This window comes from Clarias gariepinus, chromosome 12 (genome assembly GCF_024256425.1).
Source record: "Clarias gariepinus isolate MV-2021 ecotype Netherlands chromosome 12, CGAR_prim_01v2, whole genome shotgun sequence".
Taxonomy (NCBI): domain Eukaryota; kingdom Metazoa; phylum Chordata; class Actinopteri; order Siluriformes; family Clariidae; genus Clarias; species Clarias gariepinus.
Window position 1 is genome coordinate 20,925,474 of NC_071111.1, and position 10,987 is coordinate 20,936,460.

At 37.6% G+C, this 10,987-nt stretch overlaps 1 protein-coding gene across 2 annotated transcripts in view; it reads left to right on the forward strand.

The window, feature by feature from the left end:
• The first annotated feature begins 224 nt into the window (after positions 1-224).
• LOC128534463 (thyrotropin-releasing hormone-degrading ectoenzyme-like) overlaps positions 225-10,987 on the forward strand; it is a 204,486-nt gene continuing 193,723 nt past the window's right edge. Inside the window, exons 1-2 of one of the 2 annotated variants that reach the window (XM_053508894.1) lie at positions 225-557; positions 4,456-5,209. In XM_053508894.1, coding sequence (XP_053364869.1) covers positions 4,539-5,209 — 671 coding nt within the window. In that variant the 5' untranslated portion in view covers positions 225-557; positions 4,456-4,538. The remainder of the gene's footprint in view (positions 558-4,455; positions 5,210-10,987) is intronic. The other variant, XM_053508893.1, reaches the window with a different exon arrangement.

Consider the following 10,987-nt stretch of genomic DNA (forward strand, 5'->3'; position numbering starts at 1 on the left):
AATTAATCCACACCTTCTGACCAATCGTGTTCGAGGATTCAACACACACACACACACACACATATGGAACGTGTGAACAAGTGTGTTTGCATCTGTCAGTAGAGGAAATAAAGAGAGAGAGAGAGAAAGAGGGAGGAGTGAAAAAGTGATAGAGACAGAACGAGAGAGAAAGAGAGAGAGAGAGAGAGAGAGAGCATACTGTGTTTGTGCGCAGCAGTGGGGAAAGTCTGAGCGATAGAGAGAGAGAGAGAGAGAGAGAGACGCAGATGAAGCCGATGATCTGGTGAGTGTGTGCGTGAGTGTGTGAGTGAGTGCATGCGCGTGCAGCGGGATGCAGCATCGCGTGCGCTGATGCGGGATCCAGTCGTGAGCGGGGGCGCGCGCTGACCACAGAAACGCACGAGCCGTTTTATTATTATTATTATTTTTTTAATTATTTGTTTTTTATTTTCCCGCCCCGCGGATGTGAGCGGTACAGAGCGCGCGGCGGGGCCGAGGATTCCGGAGACACAGCAGAGAGCGAGCTGGAAGCGATGCTGCGTTAAGTTACAGCGCTGGTAAGAATCTCAATCAGACTGCGGTCTTACTGTATCCCTGACTTTAGCAGCCAAGTGTATATGTGTGTGGTTTCTTTTTTTTTTTTTCATAATAATAATAATAATAATAAAACTTTGCTAAGCAGATCTAATTCCCCGGGTCGATATAAGGCATAATCTCTGGTTAGGCAACTTGGTCCAAGCGCGCAACCTCATGCTATGTATAAGGCGCGATCCGTCCTCCCTCCTCACACACTGTCGCTCACTGTAGTCCTGTGCACGGTACACTTCACACCAGGCAGACTGGAACAGAAATGCGCACGCCGGCTAAAAATAGACACGTGTAACAAAATCAAAAGAGCCCGTTTGATGTTGCGCTTTGAGACGCTTTTTGATGTTCATGTGTTTGTTTTTTGTTTTTAATTCGAACTTGTGACAGAAATCGTTACAAAGTTATTCTACAGTACGTAACGGATCACCCTATAATATCCTATAATAAAACACTTCTGTCCTGATGGGAGTGGTGAGTGGTATTTTCCAGGATGATAGGATGTGGATCGTCATCCCCAAGACACGGGGACTAAACCGTTTAACGAATATAAAAATAACAGATTAGATATAAATCATACAGTATGTTATGGCTTAGAGACTCACAGGATCTCATGCGCGTGGGATTGATGTGTGTGAGCTTTCCATTAGGCTCATCATAAAAACACTGATACGTTTAGGAAATACAGAAGATGGCTCATCCTTCTAATTCCAGAGACTTGTAGGATCTCTGCCAAGGCTGTTAGAAGCTGTTCAGTCGGCGTCCGGATTGAGGAAAATTCAGTGCGAGCCATGCACAACAGTAACCAAGCGAATAAACTATTAATAATAATAATAATAAAAAAGAATCTGTTTCCTTTGTAACTATATAGTGTGCGGCTGGAATTAAGATTCAATTATTTGTCACATGTACCTTACAGTAAAGTGAAAGAATTTTTCCACATAATCCAGTTAGGAAGCTTGGGTCAGAGCTCAGGGTCAGCCAGGATACAGCGTTCCTGGAGCAGATAGGGTTAACGGCCTTGCTCATGGGGCTCATCCGTGGCAACTTGGCAGTGCTGGGACTCAAGCTTCTGATCAGTAATCCAGTAATCCACAGCCTTAATTGATTGATCCACCACTGCCTTTATTTATGACTAACTACCAGGCAGAAAATAATTCTGCAAAAAAACAGGACATAAAGATTGAGAAACTTTTTTTTTTTATATCTTTATGGCATCTGGCAGACCTTCTTATCCAGGGCGACTTGCTCAGGGACCCAACACAACTTTGTGGTGCTGGGGTTTCAACCTGGGATCTTTCAATTAGTAGTACACTGCCTGAACCATTGAGCTACACCTGTCCATTGTTTTATTAAACATGTTTGTTGTTATATAAACTTGCATGGTGGCACAGTGGCGTAGTGGTTAACACTGTTGCCTTGTCTGTGTGCATGGAGTTGGCATGTTCTCCCTGTGCTTGGTGGGTTTCCTCCGGGTACTCTGGTTTCTTCCCACAGCCCAAAGGCTAATTGGCATTCTCAAATTGCCTATAGTGTGTGAATGAGCGTGTGTGTGTGTGTGTGTGTGTGTGTGTGTGCATGTGTGTGTGCCCCGTGATGGATTGGCACCCTGTCCAGTCTGTACCACGCCATATGCCCTAAGTCTCCTGGGAGAGGCTCCAGGCTCCCGTGCGCTGTATATAGAATAAAGCGGTATAGATGATGAGATGATCTATTTATCACTAATTACAAGACAGACGTTAATTACACGAAAAACAACATTGGGGGAGAGGATAGTAAGTGGAATTAAATAGTCATACGCTTTTTTTTTTTTTTTTTTTTTTTAATATATTTGCATTGCATATACTAACTTCATGTTTGCACACATAATGAATCATATAAAGGTAACTGACATGCAAAAGTATTTAGGAACTATATTTAAAATACCATTACAAAAAATCTACTTCCAGATATATATGCTGTAAAATATTACACCTTGTGCCATTTAAAAAGGCATGATAAAGCGGAGGAACTTCTTTATGATCTTAGGCAGAAGGATATTAAATGACATTTAAATAATAATAATAAAAAACCTACAGAGCCATTGCAAAGACCTTAAACATCCCTGTCTGAACAATTGGTTAGACATGGAAAGTACCTGGAACCATGACTTATTGTCTCCAAACAAGTGCACCATAGACATTTTTACCATCGGCTCTCAGACTAAATATGAATCAGGTAAGTGAGAAGTCAACACAAAGAGTTGCAGGACGATCTGAAAGCAGTAGAAATGACAGCTATGCAGAAAACAGCAGGTGTTTGTCTAGACAAAACCAAGTAATAACAGGTAATCAGTTTTAGGTTTCCAAACATAACCTGCGCAAAAGACTGTGCAAAAGTCCTAAGCCATCCCTACTTTCTTTTAATTTAAATAATTTGATATCAAATAGTATTAATTTAAATCAAATTGTGTTCAATTACTGTGACAGGCTTTAAAGTGCCTAAAGAGACGATTTAAAAATGAACATGTAACAACCTCAGCAGCAACCTCATTTCCCCTCTCGTCTGTTCCAACCACTCAGGATTCAGCATCACCAGCCTGATCATCTGCATCATTTTCTCACCGGTTCATGCCTTAAATTAGATGTTGTTATGCATGAATGATTTATAAAGTAGGTCACTGTTTGCCTTCACAAATCAAAATGTTCCTATGAAACTGGTGAGGCACTGAACTGAGAATGATGAACAAAACCTTGCCAAAAAGTCCTTTACGAAGCCTGGAAAAATATTACTATTACTGGCTCTTTAAAAGCCAACTATGAAGAAGTGAGGGGTGAATCAATGCTTTTGTGCGGTACCGTATATATGTTTGGTTTTATTTTTATTTTTTGTACTTACTGTATAGGTACAAATACAAATGACATTATTCGTGTAAATATAAAGTGAATACATGGACTGGTCGTATATTAAAAAAATAATATTATTATTTATATACTATTATTATATAGTAACTGCGTTACTGATCAGAAGATCAGCGGTTCAATCCCCAGCTTCACCAGGTTGCCACTGTTGAGCCCTTGAACAAGGCCACTAACCCTATATGCTCCAGGGGGCTGTATCATGCCTGACCCCACTTATACTGGGATATGCAAAGAAGGAATTTCACTGAACTGTAATGTATATGTGACGAATAAAGGCTTAACTTAGCTTAAACAAAAAAAAGTACGAAAGCACCTTTTTTCTCTCATGTAATAGTAACATAATTTTTAAAAAGAGCAGCAGGCTGAAAATCAGCAACATTTAAAATGTCATCCAGATAACAAACTATCTAGTCCAACTCTATGGGTTGTTAAAATAATGTAATAATTAAACAAATAACTCATCTAATCCGCCAAAAATGTATGTTATATTTTTGTGTAATGCATTATGTTTATATAACCTTAAAAATGAATGTAAATTAATAAAAAGTTAAAAATTAATAAATGATAAGAAGTGCAAGAACACATAAAAAGTAAAATGTAAATTGCTTTTTACTGTCTTTTTAAATTATTTAGCTTAGTTATTTATAATTTTAGAAAAAATGGTTATGAATTTGGGAAATTGAAGTAAAAATACAGCTTAGGACAAAATTTTAATATGTAGCAACTTTTAAATAGTCTACTTTGTTCATTACATAGAAAACGGATTATCCTTATTTATTATTATTATTATATTATTATTATTATTATTATTATTATTATATGTTGGTGGATTTGATAAAGTTTTTATTTTATTTTAATAGTGTTATTGAAATTTTATTTATGTCTTGAATAAGTATGCAACAATGATTTTTGACAATGTGTCATTGCAGATAAAAGTAAGACAATTAACGTTGTTAAAAATGTTTTTTAGTCAGTCCTCACACATGATGTTTCCCATGAGCTGGTGCTGACAAACAGTTGTCCTCTACTTCTTTGCAGTGACTTAAAGTGTCAATGGGGATTGAGGACCTGAGCATGAGGAATGGCCGGGCACTGTCTGACCAGTGGGCCGACGATGTGGTGGTGCGCCCCCGAACCACTGAACAGCACATCACTGTGCACAAGAGACTTGTGCTTGCCTTTGCCATCTCCATTCTCACCCTCATTGTGGTGACAGCCATTGCTGTGATGCTGGGTGTCCGCTTTGAGAAATGCAACAGTGGCAGTGAGAGAGTTGTTCTACCTGGTCCGGTGTCGAATCAGTCGCGGGAAGGAAATTCTGAGCACAAAGGGGAAGATTTGCAGCCATGGCGGCATTCACGCTTGCCAGCCACTCTACGCCCACGCCACTATGACCTCCAGCTCTCTGTGTACATGGACAATTATACCTTCGGTGGCAAGGTAAGCATCGAGTTTGAGTGCGTGAATGCCACCAAGTTCATCGTGCTACATGCAGACAAGCTGGATGTGGATAAGGTGGCTGTGTACTCAGATAGTAAAAAGCCTGGAGCGATGAGGATCCACCGGCACTTCCATTACGCTGCCAACCAGGTCTACGTCATCACTCTGCATCGAGAAATGAAGCCGCTTAGAACGTACAAGATCAACATCACGTTTGAAGCTCAAATCGAAAACGAACTGTTGGGCTTTTTCCGCAGCTTGTACATGCTGCACGGAGAGAAAAGGTAATAAGACAAGTACAGTTTTATCCATAGTATGTGTCCAGCTGGGCTTGCATATACAGTAGTGTTAAAAATGTTGCAAAATGTCAAAATTGCAATAGTAAGTGGTTGTTAGATGGTGAGAGTATACAGTGTATTAACTTGTGTTGAATTAAGACAGCTTTAAACAATCACGGACAGTCCAGGTTCAATTTAATGCAAAGTATTTTAAATGAGCTCTTACAATGTGCATATTACTACAGAATCTCATACTGTATATACAGAGTCAGCAAAAAAAAATGTTATTCACAATTCAACATGAAAAAATATATGTCCTTCTTCTAACGATCACATGACAGCATCAATGATGGTGCGACTACTGACATCTTCAGAAGGAAACATAATACTATACATTGCTGCCATAATTGAATTCGAGGTTTAAAAAAGGGCACATATACATACATATTGGTCAGGGTGGGTGGCTTGCCAACAGTAATAGTCGATTCGAATCTCTATTTATTTCATGTGCATGGAGTGTGCATGTTCTCCTGTACATTGTTAGTTTCTTCCAGGTTCCCCAGACTACCCCAGACATCTTAAGATGTGTTGGAGGATGATTGTTCCCAAATGGCATGTAGTGTATGATCTAGTGTGGGAATGTATTTGAGCGTGTCTTGGCACATCATCCAGGGTGTCCCCAAAGTACACTAGGATAGACTCCAGGTTTCCTGTGACCCTACGCTGAATAAGTGGTATGAAGAATAAATAAATAAAATTATTTTTTCCAAAGTAAAATATATTAAAACTGAAACAAAACCCAAAAAAAAAAAAAAACAGAAATATTAGAATCACTATTGGAAAAGCAGAATCAAGGATCAAATGACTCCTAAAAGATGCTCTAAATAGGAAAAACATAATTATGACAACACTTTTGGTTTAAATGGTTGCTGATAAGTCTCTATGTTATTTTCTAATTTTAACCTATTTGCTACAATTCTACTGTAATCAAAGTATTAAAACTCAGTGGAAGCTTCTATAAGCAAGTGATGAAACTGGTTAAACTGGTTTACGTTGGAAATATGCACAATACTTGGTAATGTAGTTTAATACTGTGAAATGTAATCAATCACCAAGGCCCAGAATCGGAGAATACTTTGCACATAACAATATGTACAATTAATTATATACAAGGTCTATGCGGAATTATATTTTTTAAACAAGGAGAAATGTGGGATTTAAGTTTTTTGCTTTAATAAATATATATATAGTTAAAGACATTGTTAATTAAAAGTGCAAGATCCTGTTCACCGGCGTTAATTTTAGGGCTAAGCAATATATCAAAAATGAATCAAAACCGTTCAGAACTGCTATTCAATGATCTTGCTCATTAGTTAATTAATTGATTGATTGATTGATTGATGTGCATTCTGTTAATTATTTTCCCACTCTATGTATGCATGTACTGTCCCATTAAAAGCATACTGCTATGTTTCCAATTTACAACATAGAATGTATTTGTTAAGTGTTAATAGTTAAGTGTATTTATGGTAAAAACCTTGCAGGTGGGCAATAAGGGCAGAAAAAGAGAAAACAAAAACCAAAAATCTCATTCATTAATTATAATCGTGGACAAAATGGTCAGTTTATTTAAATATTTATTCGAGGTCATATCACCCAGCACTAGTTAATTGATTACTTTTGCATGTACTAACTATTTTAGCTAAATAGAATTTTAATACATGAAGAAGAACTATTTTACTTATAGTACTGTGCAAAAGTCTTGGGCACATACAAAAATATGACATAAATCAAAAGATGCTTTTGAAAAAATTTTTTTTGTAAAGAGCAATAAAGAGTAATAAAATAAACAGTCAATATTGAAAACGCATTGCTTAAAACCAGGAATTTTGGACTTGCAGACTTGTGCAGTTTTATAAGAAAAATGTTGTTAGGTTTTACTGAGTTTGCTGGAGAATATGAGTTCTTCTGGTAACTTTGTCACACTCGCTCCTTTCTATTTTTATGCAAATCCCAGGAGCGTACATTAGGATTTTGTTTCCATATGAAAACTTGTCTGTCTTGTACTATATTATTTTTCTTTACAGCCATGCATATATCTTCCTGAAATGTTATGTATTAATGAATTTTTAAGTTATATATGGAAATACTGCATGATTTTGTACGTAATTATGCGGACATGATAAACATATACTGTATAACAAAATTGGTACAGCATATAACATGGTGCCTAAGACTTTTGCACAGTACTGTATATATTATATATATATATATATATATATATATATTGCTTTTTTTTTAAAACATGTCTGCATGGAACTTTTCCAGAATTTATTTTCATCTCCATGAATTCCCTGTTCTTATACACTGCGTACACTTCAGCCCTGGCATATTGCTTTAATACATCAATATGGAGTCTGTAGACCCTTCACCCATGCAGCAGCTGACCCTAGTGACCATTTGTGCTGCAGGCAGTCCCTTTTATATCGGAACACACATAGCACATTGTCTAGGATGCCGTGTAGAACAAAAAATAGCTATAAATTCAGGGTTTGAAAAACCCCAGTTTAACACAAGGGGTCTGGGCTGTGGGAAGCCCTAGGCACATTCTGTTTCACGAGAGGATGTTGGCAAATGATTTGACAAAGGGCAACTCCTAGAGGCTACCCTCAAATCCCAGAGTCCTTTTTTTATCCATTCTGGCCAAAAACATTGCGATTCTCATATCATTGCCAGTGACATCCTATACGCAAGTCTGCAGGGGCCAGCTGAGTTTCTCTACACCATTTCTACCTGTTTGATCAAGTCTTCCTAGACATTCAAATCATTCTTTGCTAGTCAAACTAGTTTTACAAGTATAGTGACTCTCGAATCACAGTTAAGATAAATTTCATTCATTCATTAATGAATCTTCAGTTCTTTGACCTGGTCAGGTAGCCTACATTAGGTACAGTGCACTAAGTGGATGGTGGAATTACACAATGGGTGGGATGTCAATCTTATAAGCTAAACATCCAATATTCTGACATACATACTGGACTGTTAGTCAGAACCTCGGCCAGTCAATGTTAGATTTTTCCACCAGTCGCAGAAGGATACCTGCCCATGACCACATTACAGCCGTACTGTACTGATATTCAGCACAACGGCACTTGCTCTTGTGTAATATTGCTTAAGCATCAGCTCATGGCAGGAATACCTGGCAAAGCTAGCAGGTTATACTGTAAAGATCCTATAGTATAATCTGTCCAATGTGTTATCTTTTTAAACCAGTAGAAACCCATAAAGCGATTTTTTTTATACCATAATCAAATCAAAAGATGAAACACTTTCAGTTTTACTTTAATTATAAAATAAAAATAGTATATTCTACACGATTATATGTATATGTAATAATAATAATAATAATACAATACAGAATAACAGCAAAAATAATTCTACATAACAAACAGAACAAAGACTTGATGAAAGCTACCTTATTTAAAGCGGTTTCTATGGTAACAGTGATTGTAAGCCCAGAGAAATGGCTTGCTTCTCTTTATATATGGCAAAGCACAATAGCCTCTACACATTATGTAATGTAGTATATGGCCTAGAGGAGGCACTTTGAGATTTGTCCTGTGGCTTAACAGCTCATTACCTTGAGTTGTACCTTTTTGTGGTTCGCAAATATTTAGGTAATTTGGGGTCTAAGCAAAAGTGAAAAAAAAAAATAAACATATTAGTAATGCACGAGAACCTGCTGGAAGGACAGCAATGTCTGCAGCACTCCACTAACCAGGGCCTTCTGGTAGAATGGCCAGAAGGAAACTAATCTTCAGTAAAAGACATATTACATCTTGTTTGGCCAAAAGCAACCTAGATATTATGGAATAGGGCTCTCGCGTAGAGGCACTGTAGTTTAAAAAATCGCCTGTGTAGTTAATCCAGAATAAACCATATTTTCTCTTCATTTTCTTTATTATATCGAAAGCTACAGATTAGTTATGAAGTCTGATTGCTGCTTTTAGGCATAGGACAGAGACAGAGACTATATCTGAACATGCATCAGAATAAAAATATGAAATAACTGTTTTTTTTAAAACAATTCTTTGCTAACAAAGTGATTGAATGTGGCTTACATTTTTTCTTTGCCATTTTTTTAAAAAAAAGTTTAATTTAATTTTATCAACATTACTGTATTTTCGGCATATATTTTCATTCTAATAATAAGAGTAAAAATAATATAATTCAGAGGAATCTGTGCGATTACATCCCTCAGTTTAGCACAAGGCACATAAAACAAAACCGGTCCGGCCGTGAATCCTTGGTCACACTGTACAGCCTCTATCTTTCACTTCTGCTTAACATTCTTTGGTTTGGTGTTGGCTGGAGATGTACAGTAGTGACAGAGGGGATGCAAGAAGATGATCCAAATCTCCTGGGTGGGAAAGTCACATTTCCTTCACTTACTGTACTCCTACGCTAGCTCTTAACTTTTACTTTGGAAAGCTCTAATGGGAATCTCCATCAAGCTGTCAGCTGCTGAGCTGCTACGACTGTGTGGAGAATTATCTGACGCTTCTTACTGAGGGTTTTTACAAAGATTTTATTTCATATACACTTCTTCTCTGTGCAATTGTGGAAATTTTCAAAAGCCTAAAAAAGAATAGATTATTATTAAACTAATAATAACTTTTTGAATACAAGGTAGACAAGAACAAGAATATTGTACACACTTGCCGGCCACTTTATTAGGTATACCCGTTCAGTGCTCTTTAAAGCAAATGTCTAATCAGCCAATCACACAGCAGCAGCTCGATGCATTTAGGCATGAAGACATATTCAAGACATCTTGCACCTCCAGGGTCCGGGTTCGATTCCCATGTTCCCACATTCCCAAATCGCCTGTAGTGTGTGAATGTGCCTGTGAGTGTATTACAACCAAAGTATGCTGAAGAGCATCACGTACAATGGCAGACGAGCAAACCAGGTGACACTCCTGTCAGCTAAGACAAAAAACTTAGGCAACAATTCATGTGGACTCACCAAAATTGGACAATAGAAGATTGAAAAAATGTTGCATGGACTGACAAGTTTCTGTATCTGCTGTAACATTCCAATGTCACAGTTTGGCGTAAGAAACATCAAAGCGTGATGGATTCACGCCTTGTATCAGCTGTTCAGACTGGTGGTGGTGGTATCGTACTGGTGTGGGGAGATCTTCTTGGCACACTTTGGGCACCTTAGTAATTGAGTATGGGTGCTGACCATGTCCATCCCTTTATTACAATAGCTTACTCATCTTCTGATGGCTACTTCCAGCAGGATAATGGGACACGTCACAACGCTGAAATCATCTGAAACTGGTTTCTTAAACATGGCAATTAGTTCTCTGTATTTAAACGAGTCACCAGATCTTAGTCCAGTAGAGCATCTTTGGGTTGTGGTGGAACAGGAGATCCGGATCATGTGTATGCTGCTGATAAATCTGCAGGAACAGTGTGGTGCTATCATGAAAATGAGTCAAAATCTCTAAGGAATTTTTCCAGCACCTTGTTAAATATACGCGTCGAAGAATGAAGGCAGCTTTGAAGGGAAAGTAGGTTCATACCTAATGAAGTGATTCTAGATTCAGATTCATGCCTACCACTGAGTTTAGATTTAGATTATTTCCAACCATGTTTTAGCTATGATAAGGGAAAAATAATCTAGGATGTTTATGAAATCTTTTTTTTTTTTTTATCCCTACCATGACAAGAAAAGAGACATAATTTAATCGGGAATCGTCTTTCTGACTGCTTA